This window comes from Lotus japonicus, chromosome 3 (genome assembly GCF_012489685.1).
Source record: "Lotus japonicus ecotype B-129 chromosome 3, LjGifu_v1.2".
Lineage (NCBI taxonomy): Eukaryota > Viridiplantae > Streptophyta > Magnoliopsida > Fabales > Fabaceae > Lotus > Lotus japonicus.
The window spans coordinates 38,454,111-38,473,544 of record NC_080043.1 but is presented as its reverse complement, the minus strand read 5'-3'; the positions used below and the strand labels follow the sequence as shown (position 1 = coordinate 38,473,544).

General features: G+C 41.6%; 2 protein-coding genes across 2 annotated transcripts; one reads left to right on the top strand and one right to left on the bottom strand.

Moving 5' to 3' along the window:
- Positions 1-3,508: 3,508 nt before the first annotated feature.
- Positions 3,509-12,328, bottom strand: LOC130742450 (ras-related protein Rab11D). Its single transcript, XM_057594557.1, has 2 exons — positions 11,828-12,328; positions 3,509-4,315 (listed from the first exon to the last, which is right to left on the bottom strand). Exons 1-2 carry the CDS (start codon positions 12,046-12,048, stop codon positions 3,880-3,882), a joined length of 657 nt encoding a protein of 218 aa, XP_057450540.1. The 5' UTR covers positions 12,049-12,328; the 3' UTR covers positions 3,509-3,879.
- A 4,358-nt stretch (positions 12,329-16,686) lies between these two features.
- Positions 16,687-17,568, top strand: LOC130744102 (uncharacterized). Its single transcript, XM_057596294.1, has one exon. The coding sequence runs from the start codon at positions 16,687-16,689 to the stop codon at positions 17,566-17,568; it is 882 nt and encodes a 293-aa protein (XP_057452277.1).
- Positions 17,569-19,434: the final 1,866 nt, after the last annotated feature.

Here is a 19,434-nt window from a genome sequence, read left to right as displayed (position 1 = left end):
TAGTAATACAACTCTATGTTTTGATGATTACAAGTTAACCTTTTGATATGAACAATTGTGGTACTCTAACGTGTTTTTCTGAGTGTGCTATTTACAGGCTCTGACCTCAACTCAATCTCACACAAATCAGAAGCACTGTGTTAAAGAGCGACCCAAGCAACGCTTTCGCATTCACCATGTTCAGTATGAACAGTGGAAAAGCTTCAAAAGTTCTGAAGTTATACAAACTCTGATGTGGACTCAGTCACTAGAAGTTCTGAAGATCCAGAAAGTCTGATAACCAAGAAACACTGAAGGCTCAGATATTCTGATGGTGTAGAAGACTCTGAAGATCCAGAAGCTGATTAGTGAAATTCTGATGTCCAGAAGCAAGATACTCTGAAGACCATGTACTTCCCTCTGAGTTCAGAATCAGAAGAAACAATGGTCAGAGGATCTGGGCTTTCCCTCTGACTCTGATCAACCGGCTTCACAAGTTCCAATATGAAGCATTCCCCTGATCAGAAGTCTCCTAGGTTTAAAGGTCAAGTCGCTATCCAAGTACAAAAGCAACTGTACCTTCCTGACGACCTACCTAACAGTCTCAGACATAGCAGAAGCTGGATTTTCCAGAACTGCCCTCCAACGGTAGCATTTTCCATGCAACGCTCAACCCTAATCCTTGGAGTATATAAAGAGACTAAAGACTGAAAGAAGCGGCTAGAAGCATTCACATACGCACAAGATAAATTCAAATTCTTCTAAGCTTTCTTTCATCTGAAATTCATTGAGTTTACTATTAGCTTTTTAGAAGCAAATCTCTTGTAAACAATTCTTTGATAAACAGTTTGTTTAGTTCCTTTAGGAGATCAAGGTTGATCGGATCCTAGAGAAGACTAAGAGAGTGAATCTTAGTGTGAGCTAAGTCAGTGTAATTGTTAGTCACTTGTAGGTTTCAAGTGCAGTTGTAACTCTTACCTGATTAGTGGATTGCCTTCATTCTAAGAAGGAAGAAATCACCTTAACGGGTGGACTGGAGTAGCTTGAGTGATTTATCAAGTGAACCAGGATAAAATCCTTGTGTGCTTTTCTATCTCTTATCTTTAGCACTTAAGTTCTCGAAAGATTTGTCAAAATCTTTAAGGTGGAAGCTTTATACTGAAAACGTTATTCAAACCCCCCCTTTCTACCGTTTTTCATACCTTCAGGTGGCTCTCAGACATCACAAACAACAAAGCGAGATTGAATCGAGACTTGAGGGTTGCGATTTGGTTTTGGGTCTCATGATTTGGGGGTTAGGGTTTCAATTTTCACTTCTTCCCCTTCCTTTGGGTGGTGGAAGAGAAGGGATTGGGGTAAAGGAAGGGGAAGAGAAGGGCATGACATCCTGAAGCGGTGTCGGGAGCGGCGAGTTCCATATGGGTTTGTTCACTTCTTTCCCGTCTCTCTCTGTTCTTCTTTCTTCCTCTCACTCTTCCCTCTGTATTCACTCTTTGGCACTCCCTTTGCTCCTTTTTCTGATGAGCAGGACATGAGAAAGGAGGGCATGATGAACAAGTCAGTTGAAGAAGGTAGTGGTTGAGGTGGTGTGGTGGTGGGATGGTGGTGGGGTGATGGTGCTGTGTAAAAGGAGAGAGATGAAGATCACAGGAGATGAAAATTTTGGTTGATCAATAATTCAGGTTGTTTTGTATGGATTTTGATTTTCCAGGTTTTTGTTGTTGATTGATTTTTTGTTGCTTCCCTCTCTGTATGTTAGCACAAAAATTAGGGGAAAGGAAGAGGAAAAAGTGGTTATGGTGGTGCTATTGGATGAGGCTTCGGTGGAAGGTGGTGGTGATTGTTGAGGAATATGAGAAAATCTGGTGGTGGCGGATGGCGTTGAGGTTGAGGTGGTGGTGGTGGGGTTTTTTTTTTTAATAGTGGTGGGGGTTTAAATCAGGGTTAGATAATTAGTTAAAATAAATTAAAAAAATATTTACCTAGAAAATAACCTATTATAACAGGTAAATCTAGGGTGGTGCAACTTTACACAAGGATTTTCTTATGTACACTAAATGAAACCATATTTTTTTTAGGTAAAACAACTCACATTAAAGTTTGCTTTAGACCTCATTTAGTGTAGGACCGGTCTTGTCTGGTTGGGACAACAAACGTGGTTCTCCAAGAAATATGGATGTTTGTATCAGTGTTATAAAACTCGGCTCGAACCGGCCGGTTCGACCGGTTGAGCCGGGAACCGAACCCTAAGCCGGTTCGAGCCGAGCATCGGATCGGCCATGCAATCCACTCGTTGCGAACCGGAAAAAACCGGTCGGTTCAGTCAAAAAATCGGTGACTCGGTTCTTACGGTTGGACCGGTTCGCTATTTAAAAAAAAAACTGAAAACTCAAATTCTAAAACAAAACAAACGTGACGAGGATTTGAAGGAGAGGAACGACGGTGACAGCAAAAATTGATGAGAAAACGTGGATCTTCAGCAAAAATTGATGTTTGGATGTTCTATTTTGGAACCGATTTCAGCAATCAGACGCGGATCCCATTGATGCTGCTCTGAGTTGCTTCTCCGTCACAGTGACGCGATTCTCTCCAAATCTAGGATCCATCTAATTTCTTATTTTGTTTATAACCCTTTCTTCTTGCACTTGGATCTGTTTCTCATATGGGCATGTGGGATGATTTTAGAAGAGAAAGGACTTGGAGAAAAGAAAAGCTATATGCGTGCGGTTGTTTCTCATCTCACCTCTGTTTCTTTTCCTTCCTATCCTCTGTCTTTTTTATTTTTCTTTGTGTGCGGCGGTTGCACAGTGCATATCCTCTCCACTTGTGTGTGCTTAACTTAGGGTTATTGTTTTTTTTTAGACAAACTTAAGTTTGTGTTAAATTAGATTACAATGTTAGTGGTGTTGGGCTGAATGGCCCAAGTACCCAACCGTAGAAGGATTAAAAAAAAAAATTCTCATTAAATATTATTCAAATTAGCATATTAATATAAAGTTTTAAAAACTACGGTGGTTGAATGGAATTAAATTTAAATAGTCATTAATTTAGGAAAATAAAATTAATAATTTTTCTAATAGTATATAATATATTATTATTAATTTATGAAAGTGAAGATTAGGTGAAGGGATAACAAATTTTATATTGTCAATCGAGTCAAACGGTTCAACCAGTGACCCAGTTGTTGAACCATTGACTCATAGACCCAGTGCCTCGACCGAGTCGATTACCGGTCCGAGTCTGATAACACTGGTTTGTATGCACTAGTTTAGGGATCAATTTCAGCTGCGAAACATAGATCTCCATGAAGCTTCTCCGTCATAGAATGAATTCTCTCCAGTTCTAAGTAGCATCCAGAAACTCGATTCCTTTTATACCCCCTCCCCCCTCCTACTTGCATGTTTGGGCAAGATTAGTTCTGAAGAACGTTGTTAAGCAGGCATCATTTTTCCGATTTACGCATAATCCGCTACATGATTCTGCTGGTAGCTTCTAATTATAAGTGATTCTAAAACATGCCACACTGAAAGATTGAAAGAGAATCCAAACTTATACTGTAAGCACTTACATAAAATTAAAACACAAGGGTTTCAATCCTTTGATTCTAAAACAGATTGAAACTGTAATTAGCTGCACCATAATTGGAGCAAGACAAATAGCAAAATCCTGCAAATAAAACTTGAACTATGTGAACTTGGGTAGTTCTATTTGTCACAAATACGATTTTAAAAAGACCCTTTTACGAAACATAAATCCTGCATGGATGATGTTTGTATGTTAACATCATCCAAAACAATTTGTAAGACTAGCCTTATTGTACAAGATGATATCACCATTCACGTGTGTAGGCATTTACAGAATGACACAGGCTATAGAAACCAACCACCATGGAGGAAGAATCTAGGTTGAGCAGCATCCAAATCTCTTCAAAACTGAAGAATCCTCTTTCACGTTTATTGTCTGTCCTTTGGATGGGAGTCCTGAGGAACTGCCACTGTCGCCAGCTTCAACTGCTCTCTTGCTCACTATGCGATATATCTGAGTAAGAACCTCAGTGAATGCATTTTCAACATTGGTTGCTTCCAAAGCAGAAGTCTCCATGAAGTAGAGTGACTCCCTCTCGGCAAAAGATTTTCCATCTTCTGTTGGGACAGCAACAAGGTGTCGAAGATCCGACTTATTTCCAATAAGCATGACCACAATGTTGGGGTCTGTGTGATCTCTCAACTCTTTCAACCACCTTGCAGCATTCTCAAATGTAGCTCGGCGCGTTACATCATAGACAAGTAAGGCACCAACAGCTCCTCGGTAGTAAGCACTAGTAATGGCACGGTACCTATCACAAAAACACACAATTCAAGCAAGTTGATGCAGTAGCTGGTACAGAAAAAAACAAGAAATAAAAAAACTTCTCTACCCATTTCTAATAATATAACTAAATGTTCTCTTGTAGATTTCAACAGAAACGCATGCACCAACTCAGTTTCGATAAATAATTCCATTTGGAATATTCTTATGAACTCTTATCACCAACAAGAGTATGCTATAGTTCTTCAGATTAAAACAACCACCGCAGAACATATTTTGCTTGAAACAAAATTTCCCTGGAACACTATCATTGGGTAGATGTGAGAGTATATCATCCAGTGTAATTAATCGCGGATCGCGACAAATCGCGATGAGTCCAAAATCCGCTATGTCATATAGTAGATAGCATCGCGGGCAAATAGCGGAAACTGCATAGCGGTTAAAATAAGTAAAACTTTATCTAAAAAACAGCTTGTCACCAAGTATTATTTCAAATAAAAAACTGCTACATAAAAATAAAAACAAGACATGTAATGAAATGCATGAAATAACCATTCATAACATAAAAATATTAAAATATTCAAGGCAGTTCAAAATAACCAGTCATTGTAAACTCAACACAGTGAAAATAAAAACACAAAAGGTTCTACTCATTATCCCCTCCTTCCTTCTCCTTAAAATGATCATTATCTTCACCATCAGAGATAGAGATATATCCTGAAGCATCAACCTCTGAGTCCTCCAAATCAATATTCTCTATCTCTTCTTCATCCTCTTCAGCTACAACAATCTCTTTTCCTTTTGAATAACCTTTCTTCTTCTTCCTTGGACCTTCAGCACTTGAGCTCTTGTTTCTTTTTTTAGTTTTCTGCCTAGTTGTAATTTCATCATCTCAAAGTCCAGAAGCATCCATTACAACATCCTAAGTAAGGTCATCATCTGCAAAAAGCCAAAAACCCTCTCATTTCCAACATAATCTTTATTCGCATCCATCTTCCCAACCAGCCACTATTGCACTCATCAGTGTCGGTCAGTGAGATAGGATCCACTAATCAAGCAATTTCCTAATTCAATGCTGGAATCAGCAGCCCAATAATCAAGCAATTTCCTAAAAAACATTCAGGTTTCCCAGGAAATCCACGATTTCCGCTTCCGTGTCCATCGCCGCTATGGCGTTTGCGGCCGCGATTGCGTTTGTCGCGGCGTAGCGATCGCGCCGGCCCTGTTTTCCGCTACGTTATAACGGCGCTATGCCGTTTTAGCGCCGTTATAACCCGTTATAACCGCTATTTCATAACACTGATATCATCAGATGCATATGTCAAGCTATAACCATTTTGTTCTTCGTTCCATTTTTAAAGCGACAATCATTATTTGTAGAAGGCTTATTCAAACTAATCAGGAACTCAGATTAATAAGATAGAGTCAGTTAGAGCCCATTTGTTTCTTAACAATCCCTCTTTGCGAGGCACTTCAACTGAAAACCCACGCTCTTGCTACGTTAATAAACCAAAGATTTTACAAACAGACTCTAAATAACTTTCCACCACATATCTAATCAGTAAATTATTTTGGCACAATTATAGATAAAGATTAATATTAAATATTAACATGCAAAACAAGTGATCACCTGCAACGTACTATCTTAACCATATAAACAAACAGTTAAACACCGCCTACGTATTGGTTTGCAAGATCCAAAGTTTATTCAAAGCCAATTGTACTGATGTCCATTGAAGTGAATATAATGTTATGCACATATATATATATTCCTTCGACACATTTTCAATTCTACATGGTTGCATGCACATGTGTGCTGAAAACAATAAATTTGAAGAAAAAATCCAAAAGGTGATAAGAGGCATAACATAAATTGCAACTTCAAGTTAACCTCTATAGCCTTCTAAGATGTTAAGGAACTAACCTTGTAAAATGATCTGAAATTAGAAGTTAAGGCCCAGTCTCAGCTGTGCAAAGAATAATACCTCAAAGAAATGCCAGTTTACAACTTGTTACATGATTGAGTTGTTAAAATTGTGTTTGTTAAGATGAAAACACCTAATGCCATTTAAAAAAAGACTACTCCAATCACCAATTTTAGAGAATATGCTTCTTCAAAAATTATAACCAGAGCAAAACATATTCTGCATGAAAAATGTTTCAGTTAAAGACTGTCATTGAGTAGTTGTGCCAGCATATCATTAGACCCAAGCGGGCAACCAATTATCTTTTTCTTTATTGTCCCTTTTTAAGTGATAATCACTTAATGTACTTGGGGATTCAGATTATAAACCTCCTATCAGTCCTATCAATTATTGAGTTAACGCAACTAGGTTTTGGCAGTTCCATACATATATGCCATAATTTGTGTCGTATTTCAAAAGTTTTGAAATCACACATCGCCTTTGTCAATGACCTAGTTATGGTTTATATACTAAATTCATCTTGGAGGTGGTAAAGAGGCCAGTAAAAGGATTGGGCTTGCAGCCTTGCACGCATGAGTTTGGGCATAGATTTGCCAGATCTAATCCAAATCGTCCAATTTGACCCCCGCCCGACATGCTTGAAGTTTGGATTTTACGGGCTTTTTGCCACTTCAATCTTGAACTTTTGAGCCTTACATGTTTCTTGTTATAAAATTAAAATGTGATCACCGTTCAAAGTTGTACCATCCATCTTCATCAGTCCACCGTCCATATTAACTCCCTACCATCCAAACCTTGTAATTAAAGGACCTTGCCCAATATTGAGTCTCACTTTAGACTCCATGATCCATAAGAGAAATACCTTCCTTCTCTCTTCTTCAGTTATATATATATATACACCAGTGTTAACGAAGCGAAAATTAGGGCCGGCGCGATCGCTACGCCACGACGTCGCGGCCACCGCGATAAACGCAATCGCGGCGATGGACACGGAAGCGGAAATCACGGATTTCCTGGGAAACCTGAACGTTTTTTAGGAAATTGCTTGATTATTGGGCTGCAGATTCCAGCATTGAATTAGGAAATTGCTTGATTAGTGGATCCTATCTCGCTGACCGACACTGATGAGTGCAATGAGTGGCTAGTTGGGAAGATGGATGCGAATGAAGATTATGTTGGAAATGAGAGGGTTTTTGCAGATGATGACCATACTTAGGATGTTGTAATGGATGCTTCTGGACTTGGAGATGATGGAATTACAACTAGGTAGAAAACTAAAAAAAGAAACAAGAGCTCAAGTGCTGAAGGTCCAAGGAAGAAGAAGAAGAAGAAGAAAGGTTCTTCAAAAGGAAAAGAGATTGTTGTAGCTGAAGAGGATGAAGAAGAGATAGAGAATATTGATTTGGAGGACTCAGAGGTTGATGCTTCAGGATATATCTCTATCTCTGATGGTGAAGATAATGATCATTTTGGGGAGGAGGAAGGAGGGGATAATGAGTAGAACCTTTTGTGTTTTTATTTTCACTGTGTTGAGTTTACAATGACTGGTTATTTTGAACTGCCTTGGATATTTTAATATTTTTATGTTATGAATGGTTATTTCATGCATTTTCATTATGTAGCAGTTTTTTATTTGAAATAATAGCTTGTGACAAGCTGTTTTTTATATGAAGTTTTACTTTTTTTAACCGTTATGCGGTTTCCGCTATTTGCCCGCGACGCTATCCGCTATATGACATAGCGGATTTTGGCCTCGCCGCGATTTGCCGCGATCCGCGATTAGTTACACTGATATACACACACACTGGGTTGTGAATTACGACACCCTAGTTCATCTACCTGATTGAACTTCAGGTCGGGCTGTTAAATTCTGGAAAGTTTTCATAAATGAACGAGCTCTTGAGGATAGTGAATCTAATTCACGTCTCGGCCTGGTGTTCTCAACACTTATCCGTCTCCAACATTTTTGTCTACATCAAATTCTCTAACAACATTCCCTATTTATCTAGGAACAATGAAGTGCATTGTTTAGATAAATATGTTCGAAGAATACACATGAAACAAGCAATCAGTAGAGTCCTAACCATATAAGCACATGTTGTATTAACTATTAAGCATGAGTCACTGTGGGGGGGGGGGGGGAGGAGGGGGGGTTACATGATTAGTAGAGATTCAGAGCCTATTAGGCTGTTGTGCATAGAGCTACTGATATATTGACAATTTGTTAAGAACTACTGATTTATTAACAAGGCCATGTATTCCTTTTCCATTAGTTTGTACATTGTAATCACTTCAGGTTGTTGAGATGTTAAAATTCTTTATAGTATGTAGGCTCAAAATAGTAGTATGCAGTCCAAAAACGTCCACAAAGAAACCCTTATTGATTTACAGATAAATCAAAGGGGATCTGATAGGTACTCCAATAGTTTGTTAGCAATTCTCTTAGTTAATGGATTTAGTAAGGGTGTTAGTAGTTTAGTCAGTTGAGCGAGTTTGTCAAGTGTAGGGGTGGGAGTCTTATAAATAAGAGTGAGCTAAGAGGGATTAACAGATTTTGGACCATTTGGGAGCTGGGACTTAGGGAGAGATATTGGGACTCTAGAATAATGTAGGGCTGGTTTCTATTGTTGGTGCCAAAGAACCAATCCAGATGTTGTGGGCACCGGGTACCGTCCAGGAGATGGCTGGCAAGAAAAGAGAGGATTTCATGAGTTCACGGCCACCAAAAGGCCAAGAAGGAGATCATTGACCTTCTTGGGGAAATGAAGAAGCAGTTCGCAGATTAGAGAAAAGATGAGAGAAGATGGAAGGAACAACAAGAAAGGAGGGATTCAAAGTGGATTACAGATTGAATAAGAGAACTCCATGAGAGAAGGCAAAAGAAGGAACGAGAAAGGAGAGAATTGAAGGCCGCAGAAGCGTAGTGGGGGGAATTGGAGACTGCAGCAGAGGCGGATAAAAACTTAACCTCAGAGATGTAGAGGATCAATCTTGTAACTGTGATTGCAAGAAGACGTGCTAGGCTGAATCTTGGAAAATTCAACGGACACAACAAACGAAGTTGCACGCTAAAACAAGGGAGTGGTTGATTAGGAGCGGCATGCGTGTCAAGCGGGGCATCCAAGGATCAAACCACCTCCGGCTCCACCAGAGATACGGAGCAGAGGAGCGCATTCAATAGTCGAGGATGGAATTGATGCTGGAAAGTTTCCTTCTAAGCAAAGGGTTGAGTGCCAACCATAGGAAAGAATGGCAAAATTCTAGGGTAGAATTAGAGAAGGATGAAAATGGGTCAGCAAAGGTGAAAAAGTGCTTGAGCAAGGAGTGGCCGACGTTGAATGGGTCAACCAAACAGGCCACACCGGAACCTCCCAACTGTGATGCGGTTGTAGCTGCTAAAGTAGCCAAAAATCCACGTCAAGACAGTATTGACAGGGGCAAGAGCAGCGAGCAGATTGCACCCTTGAAGGTTGAGGGTCCAAGCAGTTTGAGAAAGACACTCTCACCTCCGGAACTCCACATCGAGGACATAGGTGGTCGATGTTTCTCTTTTGATGGAGCCACCGACTAAGACATGTACTACTTCTCTGTTCTTGAATAGTAATATGCTTTGGGAGAAGGCAAAAGCTAAAATCTTCAATAGAAAGGACAACAAGCCAGGTGTCCTGTGCGTGTCGGCATGGAGCAAACAAAAAATGGGTGAGTCTAGTTAGAGCAGCATGCAGAGGATATTCACTCCAAACACTTGATGAACAACTGGGTCAACCCCAAACTAAGAGAGTACAGGGAGCATGCAAATACACTGTTGTTTTTTCTCTAAACGACAACAAAGATCCAAATGAGCAATTTCTGATGCAGAATCGACACATTGTTGTAATGCTACAAGAAATGGGTGATCAAACGAACCAGGGAAGGAAATATTACCCCTTCTCAGTAACTTGTACTTTAAGCTTTCAGCAATGAGATCCAGGTGGAAACTGTAATTGTCACTATTAGATCTTTGGAATAGCTGTTCAATTTTGTAGCTTGTATTCAATTCTTCACCTTGAAGACAAGGTGAATGTTCAGGGGCGGAGTACTCATAGGTACTCCAATAGTTTGTTATCAATTCTCTTAGTTAGTTGAAGTATTTAGTTAGGGTGTTAGTAGTTTAGTCAGTTGAGAGAGTTAGTTCAAGTATAGGTGTGGCAGTATTATAAATAAGAGTGAGCTAAGAGGGATTAGCATCTTTTGGATCATCTGGGAATTGGGACTTGGGGAGAAGCTGGGTCTCTCAAATATCTCAGCATTTTTGTAGTTTTATATCTTCAATAATATTGGTTTATATCTTCTCTTTGGGCTGGTTTCTATCAGGATCATAAGATCCCCATGAAGACAATTTAGGTCATAAAGCAAGTCAAAAAAAATTACTTCATTTGTGGATTCCAAGAAACTGGATTAAGGGTGACAAAACTGACACTACTCGGTGAAGTTTCCCTAAGAAAAGGGGATAGCAGGTAGTTGAAATTAGCACGAGCCATGACTATCAACTGCCATGCAATAACCAAGATCCAATTTCCATAAAGAAACCAACACAATGAAATTGCTAGATAGTATGTTAGGCTTTAGAGTACTAATATATTGTTCACAATCACAAATCAACCCCCAAAATAGTATAAGATTTAGCTCATCCAGAAGATCCTAGTAGTAGTTGCATATTTTTAGATAAGACAACTGAGCACTTCAAAACTGTCTGTATTTTTTTTCCTTTCTAATATATGCATGCAAAGGGTGGCTATCTTATAGATTTAGCCTGAGTGCCTGACAGAATAACAGATGGAAAAAGTGCAATTGTAATGATGTAGAAAAGATCAGTATCAGTACTGTTACATTTTCATGAGTGGGCCTATACAAGTCTTTAGTGAGAGAGTGAGTTACTTTGTGGGATTTTAACACCCTCTTTTTTATATTTACTTAATTAGATTTCTTTACCCATCAATATGGGACACAATCATCAGGTGTGAGGCTTTTTAGGCTCTGATGCCATATTATATTTTCATGGGCGAACCCAATTCAAGTGTTTAGTTGTGGGTGAGTGAGCTATTTTATTGGTTTGTCCCAAAGCCTTAAGGAAGCCAAGACTTGTGCACCTCCTCTTTACCACTGATATGGGGTTTTTTAGTTTTACCAACACACAGTTTTTCTAGCAATAACATACGAAACGATACTTCAAAGAAATATAAATACTGCCCAAATTTCCCAACCAAGTATTTCCTAAGACCTTTTATCTTCAATCTTTTAGTGCCCCAAAATGTTTACATGAGACCAACCAAAAGGAAGTTCCGATTCCAGATAAGCACTTCCAAGTGCTTTTATCAATCATAATTTGCAATAATTAACATCTAGCATCAAGTCTAAATTTTCTTTTTTTTTATGTCTACAAAACCCTATAGGCCTTGCAAAAGTAACAAAAACTTAGAAATAACATTATATAGTGTAATCAAGCAATTTAAACAGCTAAATCGAAATAAGATCAGAGAAAACATAGAGTCGTGTTGTTTTTACAGCAGCAAAGCAAGTAGGGTTTCTAACTTCTAATCAACTATCAAAATAAGTAAATCAGAGTTCAATTTTACCTTTCCTGACCAGCAGTGTCCCAAATCTGAGCCTTAACGACCTTGGCATCAACGTTCAAGGTCTTGGTAGCGAACTCAACGCCGATAGTGGATTTGGACTCCAAATTGAACTCGTTCTTGGTGAATCTGGAGAGCAAGTTGGACTTGCCGACACCAGAATCGCCGATCAGAACCAGCTTGAAAAGGTAATCGTACTCGTCATCGGTTCTGTACCCACCCATGAATTGAACCACCTCTTTTGCTTCTTGTTTTCACTCAGTGTTGGTGTGTGTAACCGATTAGATTCGATTCGATGTTACTATTTTTTCTTACAATTATTATGTTGCGGAAAATAAGAGAGAGGGAGGGAGGGAAATTTGAGTTGGGTAAAATTGGAAATTATTTTGACTTGAGAAAATGGATACACTCTGGATTTGTGGGGATCGTGTAGTGCGCTGTCTCCCTACCTCTGTTTTCGCCGCACTCGTTGCCTTTTTTATTTTACCCGCTTTTTTCTTTGCATCAGATGCCTGCTACCGTGTATTATTATTGCTATTATTATGGAAGGAATACCGTTTATTAATATTTTTAGTAACCCGTCTCAATGAAAATGAAATCTGCTTTATAACTTAAAAATGGGGTTATTGTGTTTTTTGAAAGCAAAAGATTCATAAGGAGAGCTTCAATAACAAGGTTAGCTATTGTTCCCTTCTCTCGTCTGCGAGGGTTCTAGCGTGACGGCGTAAGGGTTTGACTTCCCTCAAATTTTTTGGGGTTTCCCCAAGTTCTCTTGGATCTCGTGCCAAGGTTTTATAGGTTCTTGTGTTGTGGTCGTCACGGATCGTTGACGAGGTTGCTTTTTTGGTAACTTGTGACTTTGGTTTCTTGTTGTCTTTGGCTTTACTACGTCCCCGCCATACACATGGCGGCGATAGGCCGGTTTACACCGACAGCGGAGGAGGAGGAGATCATCAGTGTTGAGGAGGCGGAGGGCACTAACTTGGTGGATGATTCAACGAAGGTATGGCTAGTAGGGAAGGTTTTTCCTGGCGGCTCACACAATGCCAAAGCCTTCAAGGACACGATGCTTACTGCATGGGGTGGTAAGGGGGGAGTTGAGGCTCTTGAGGTGTCAAAGAATCTGTATACTTTCAGGTTTACCATGCAGGAAGATAGGGACCGTGTTTTGGAGATGGCCCCTTGGAATTTCGAACGACGACTGGTGGTGTTTGCCCCGATGGAAATGGATGAAAGCCCGGAGGAAGTAAGGCTCACGAAATCTTGCTTCTGGATCCAGGTGGTTGGGCTACCCTTTAATATGAGGACGGAACCAGTGGCCAAGTCAATTGGTGCAACAGTGGGAGGCTTTGTCAAGTGGGATAGCAGAGACGATCAGCGGATTGGTGGGTACATGAGGGTTCGTGTGTGGGTGGATCTTACTAAACCACTGAAGAGATGCACTAAGGTGGCCAGGGCGCATAAGGAGCCTGTAACAGCTCACTTTAAGTACGAACGACTGGGAGATTTTTGCTACTGGTGCGGCAAGTTGGACCATGTAATACGGGTCTGCGACGAATGTGATGACCATGATGATGCAGAGGACTATAGTGAACTGCCCTATGGCCCATGGTTGAGGGCTCCCTCTCGTAAACCCTTCACTATGTCTGTGGTTAAGGGAGAACTCAGTAACAAGGGTCTGACGAAGGAATTTCTGCAACAAGCTAAGGATAAGAGAGAGTCAGCGGAAGGGGGAGGTAAAAGGGTGGACGTCAATGTACACTCTGATTTAGAAATCATAACAAGATCGCTGACTACTGTCACTGTCGAGGGACTCTCTGATGTTACCAAAGGAGGCAAGGATGGGGGTAAACAACTGATGGTGGAAAGTGGACAACAAAATAGTCCAAAGCAGAAGGGTCAAACTAGTGGGGTGTGTCAGCAGATCCCTGTGATTACTACTGTAGGAGTGACCCACCAAGAGAATGCTCAGGTACTACCTGCAGCAACGGAGGGTACTGAGACGGGGAATGTGGTTGGGGGACCAAATAACCAGCATGGAGGGGGCAACGATGTGGACCCTAAACCGGCGAACAAGAAGTGGAAAACGAAGGCGAGGAGTGTCAACTCCAATCCAGAGGTGCCCTTACCAGTAGGTGGCTCGAAACGGAAGGGTGGCACAGAGGAGGAAGAGATGGAGGCTCATACTACTTTTAACAGTGGTAAGCAACTTAAGGTGGGGGAACACAAATTTGAATTAGCATCGGCAGTGCTGGATTTCCAGCACGGCCAGAAGCAATGAAACTACTAAGTTGGAACTGTCGTGGGCTTGGGACCCCACAGGCAGAGCGAGCACTCGCAACACTCGTTAATAATGAAGTTCCCGGGGTCGTTTTTCTAATGGAAACTAAGAAGAAGGTGGTTGAGATGGAGAAAGTTCGTAGGAAGATTCATATGGAGAATATGGTAACGAGGGATTGCATGGGGGAAGGGAGAGCGAGGGCTGGAGGCTTAGCTATGTTTTGGGCAACGGGAGTACAGTTGGACCTAGTTTCTTGGTCTTTTCATCACATAACCATGAAACTGTGTCAAGAAGGTGAGGAGGATGTGTACGTTACTGGCTATTATGGTCATCCAGAGGAGAGATTAAGGGAGGAGTCGTGGGATCTTCTTCGACACCTCTATGCGGAAGTTCAGAATGGGGCCTGTATGGTATTTGGTGATTTTAATGCAATTTTATCAAATGAAGAAAAGTTGGGAGGGTTGTCAAAATCCTTCTCTCAATTGGAGCCTTTTAGCCAGTGTGTGGAGGATTGTCGGCTGAAGGATATGGGTTACAGGGGGCACCCGTTTACTTGGAACAATGGTAGGCTTGATTCCCAGAATATACAGGAATGGTTGGATCGTTGCTTGGCAAATGAAAGGCTCACAACAGTATGGGAAGGTATTTCAGTAGTCCACTGTGCGAGGCATGAATCAGACCATGCACCGATCAGTATTGGCCTTGAGAAAGTACGAGGGGAAGGACAGCGGAAGAAAACACACTTGTTCAGATTTAATGAGTATATGTGTAGTGACCAGGAGTTTGACAGGTTGGTGACTTGGGCATGGAGGGATGAAGGTGATAACTGTGGGGAAAAAATTCAAGCGACACAACAGGGAATCCAGGGTTATGAGACAGTGCATGGAACGCTGGGAAAAAACATTAAGGAGCTGATAGAAAAATTGAAAAAGGCAGAGAAGTGGCAACCATCAGCTGAGAATGTGGCTAAGAGGAAGAGTATGGAGAGGGAGCTCTCCGAATTACTTAAGCAAGAAGAAGTCTACTGGAGACAACGTTCACGCGCGATTTGGTTGAAAGAGGGTGATAAAAATACTCGTTTTTTCCATAGAAAAGCCACACAGAGACAGAAAGTAAACCGGCTGAAAAAAATGAAAGATGAACATGGAGAGTGGGTGTATGGCGAGGAAAAGCTGGGTCAACTTATGGGGAAATTCTTCTAGGAATTATTCAGCTCATCACCAACTTCTAATGTTGAGGAAGTGTGCGCAACCATTCAGCATACTCTTAGCAACGATGGAAAGCTATTTCTGGAGGAGAGGTTCACGGCTGCGGAGGTTAAGCAAGCCTTGTTCATGATGCATCCGTCCAAAGATCCAGGACCGGATGGTTTCTCACCATGATTTTTTCAACGATACTGGAATCTGGTGAGAGGAGATGTCACAAAGTTTGCACTTGATGTCTTAAATGAGGGGGTGGATCCAACAGAAGCTAACAGAACTTTTATTTGCCTTATTCCAAAGGTGAAAGTCCCTGAACATCCAAAAGATATGCGCCCAATAAGTCTTTGCAATGTGGTGATGAGGATAGTTACGAAATGTATTGCTAATAGGATGAAACCCATGTTGGAGAAGGTGGTGGGGGAACAACATAGTGCTTTCCTTCCTGGCAGACAAATCACAGATGGACTGGGCGAGACCCCAGGGTCCCTCGCCCAGAGGCGCTGGCCTAAGGCGAGGAGCGCATCAGGGACTTGGGCCTTTGTCCCGGAGGCCCAGCTGGCCCATTAGGATGATTTAGAGGCGCTAGGCCCAACTCCCCCAACTATAAATAGGGGAGGAGTACCAATTGTAAATGACTCTTAGCTCATTTGAGAAATAACAAGTTGGAAATTCAGTTACTTTCTCTCTCTAGGCGGTTACGCTCTCATTCTCTCTAGGAATCTCACATCACGTTCCTTGCACCTTAGAGACTATACCTCATCTCAATGTTCATGATGGAACTTTTGGCGCCATCTGTGGGGATCGGTAGATTTTGATTCCCGGACTACGTGGATTGCAATTGAATTTGGAGAAGTTCGATTCCCTGTGGGAATTTCTTCAGTTTTCAGTTTTTCGCTTGAAGTTCTTCGGTTCACCAATCAGGATCGATGGAAACACGTCGTCGACGACGCGACGAAGATCTGGAGCGGCGGCGCGGTTCGCCTCCACGTCGCGTGAGAGGCAGGCCACGACGAGAGCAAGTTTGCCGTGAAGAAACCGATCAGTTAACTCCTCCTCCTCCACCACCACCACCTCCACCTCCTTCTCCAACGCCTCTGTTACCTTCTCCGCCGACTCCACCGGAGCAGCAGAGATCACCAACACACTCACTCGAAGCTTCGGGAGAGGAGAATTCGGCACCTCAGGCACCGATTTCTGGCCAAGACTGGAGGCGTTTGATCCATAGTGTTGATGATATACGACAGCGGAATGATTTCTTGCAAGAATAGCTAGAGTATTACCGTTCCGAGCAGCAGGATGAAGGGGAACGCGAGGCGGAAGCCGTGGCTGAATTCGAACCATTCTCAGCGGCAGTAAGGGAGGTTGTCATACCAGATAACATGAAGAATACTGTCGTGGAGACATACAGCGGGAAAGCTGATCCCAAAGAGCACCTGCTATATTTCAACACAAAAATGATGATCAGTGCCACTTCCGACGCTATGAAGTGCAGGATGTTTCCAGCTACGTTCAAAGGCACAGCCATGGCATGGTTTACCACGCTACCCCGAGGATCCATCACTAATTTCCGTGACTTCTCATCAAAATTCCTCGTCCAGTTTTCCGCTAGTAAAACCAAGCAGGTGACAATTGCGGATCTCTACAATGTCCGCCAATCTGAGGGCGAGACTCTGAAGCAGTATGTAAAACGATTCATCGCAGCATCAGTCAAAATTGAGGAGTCAGAGCCGCACGCCTGCGCGCGTGCCTTCAAGAACGGGTTGCAGCCGGGGAAGCTGAACAGAAAGTTGAGCCGCAAGCCGGCTCGGTCCATGGCAAAGATCCGGACGCGAGCAAACACCTACATCCTGGACGAGGAAGATGATGCTTTCAAGCGAAGGCGCGCGAAAATGGAGAAAGACGACGAACCAGGGGACGCTTCGCCAGAAGAAAAGCAGAATAAGGAGAGGGGAGAGGGCAGCAGAAAGCGAGACAGGAAGGTGAGGACAGAGGAAAAGGCTGTGAAGGAGCCATTGTACCCTAAGAGAGAAAATTTTGAGCATCGCAGACCGTGGCATCAAGCTGATCCTCGCCGACGAGAGGAGTCAGGTAAGAGCCTTAATGCACATCTGACGGGGTTGCTTCGAGAGGTCAAGGCAACTCACACGGTTGAGGAGGGTGAGAAAGAGGCCGACCCGCCCCGAGTGGCGTTGGATAAAACAAAGTGGTGCGAGTACTGTAACGCCCCGATTTTCAAGGGTTACTTAGTGATCCAAGAGTAAATTAATCATGCTAATGAACTTTCGAAATCATAAAAATGCAGGTATATTTTTTTTTCTTTTGAAACATAATACTTTGTAATACTTTCCAAAACATGCTCTAACCAATGAATACATAATACCCATCATAATAAATACCCTTACATCAACGAATATAATCACAAAATAAACTCCAAAAGGAATATAAACTAAAAGCCTCATATGCCCATCGAGCTCCCCGCAATCTCCACACGGCTAATCTCTGAATCGGTAGCTCGTCGTTGAAGGTGTGAAAAACGACTAGAAAGGGGGGGGTTGAATAGCGTTTTTAATATAAAAACTTTCCCCTTAAGATTTAAAGTAAATCTTTTCGGTTTCTCTAAGATAGATGGTGCAGCGGATAAAGATAGAGAGAAGAGAAAAGCACACAAGTATTTTATCCTGGTTCACTTGATAAATCCCTCAAGCTAATCCAGTCCACCCGTTAAGGTGATTTCTTCCTTCTTAGAATGAAGGCAATCCACTAATCAGATAATTGTTACAACTGCACTTGAAACCTACAAGTGACTAACAATACACTGACTTAGCTATCACTAAGATTCACTCTCTTAGTCTTCTCTAGGATCCGATCAACCTTGATCTCCTAAAGGAATCACCACTAAGATTCACTCTCTTAGTCTTCTTAAGGATACTGACCTACCCGGTCCCTTAAGGAAAATCAAACAACTGTTTGAGGTTGGTGTTTACAAAAGTTTGCTTCTAAATAAGCTGAGTGTAAACCAAATAAGAATAGATGAAGAAAGTAGAGACTTGAATCTTTTCTTGTATTGCAGCTCTTTTTCTCTCGCTCTTCTCGCTCTCTTGGTCTTTCTTCTTTTCTTCAGCCTTTTATAGTCCAAGGTGCAAAGGATATTTCTGTTGAGAGAATATGACCGTTGGAGGGCATTTCTGGAACTTCCAGAACCTGCTGTGGCTGAACCTTGGTAGGTAGGCTTTTCAGAATAGTACGCTGCTCTTGTACTTCTCGATAGAGACATTTGCCTTTAACCAATGACTTCTGATCAGAGGAATGCTTCGTGTTGGAACTTGTGAAGCTTGGTGATCAGAGTCAGAGGGAAGCTTGGATCCTCTGACCTTCGTAACTTCTGCTTCTGGACCTTCAGAGCTTCTGAACCTTCAGAGCCTCTGGTCCCTCAGAGCTTCTGGTCTTCAGATCTTCTGATCCTCAGATCTTCTGATCCTCTGATCTTCTGATCCTCTGATCTTCAGATCCTCTGATCTTCAGATCCTCTGATCCTCAGATCCTCTGATCTTCAGATCCTCTGATCTTCAGAACTTCTGATCTTCAGAACTTCTGATCTTCAGAACTTCTGATCCTCTGATCTTCTAATCCTCTGATCCTTCTGACGAATATATCTTCTGGTGTCAGAATCAGAACCTGTTTGTCAAAACACTCAAGACAAACATTAGAGTATCATAGTTGTTCATCCACAAATAAATACTTGTTATCATCAAAACATAGAGTTGTACCACATGACCAAATCTTGATCTAACAATCTCCCCCTTTTTGATGATGACAAAACCATGTATTTTGATGAACAACTCTAAACAAATAAACTGAATACACTCAGAGTATAAGGTATCAGAGTTAAAACTTATCCTGATGTGTATAGTTTATCTTGCTCCTTCTGAATCCGAGTCTCGTGCTTGATTCTGAGCTAAGCTCCCCCTGAATCTAATACTTAATATCAACGTTAGTAAAGTCTAGATTCTGAGCTAAATGATGTAGGAGTTGAGTTGTCAAGATACTATAAGTTCTCCCCCTTTTTGTCATAAGCAAAAAGAATGAAGGTGGAAAAAAAATAGTAAGAGTAAAAGACGAAATACTCC

Excerpts from the sequence above, each read along its gene's own strand:
- LOC130742450 (XM_057594557.1), bottom strand. The coding sequence starts at position 12,048 with ATGGGTGGGTACAGAACCGATGACGAGTACGATTACCTTTTCAAGCTG. Across the intron at positions 4,316-11,827 it reads GACACTGCTGGTCAGGAAAG|GTACCGTGCCATTACTAGTG; the intron begins GTAAAATTGAAC and ends TTTTTGTGATAG.
- LOC130744102 (XM_057596294.1), top strand. The coding sequence starts at position 16,687 with ATGAAGAATACTGTCGTGGAGACATACAGCGGGAAAGCTGATCCCAAA.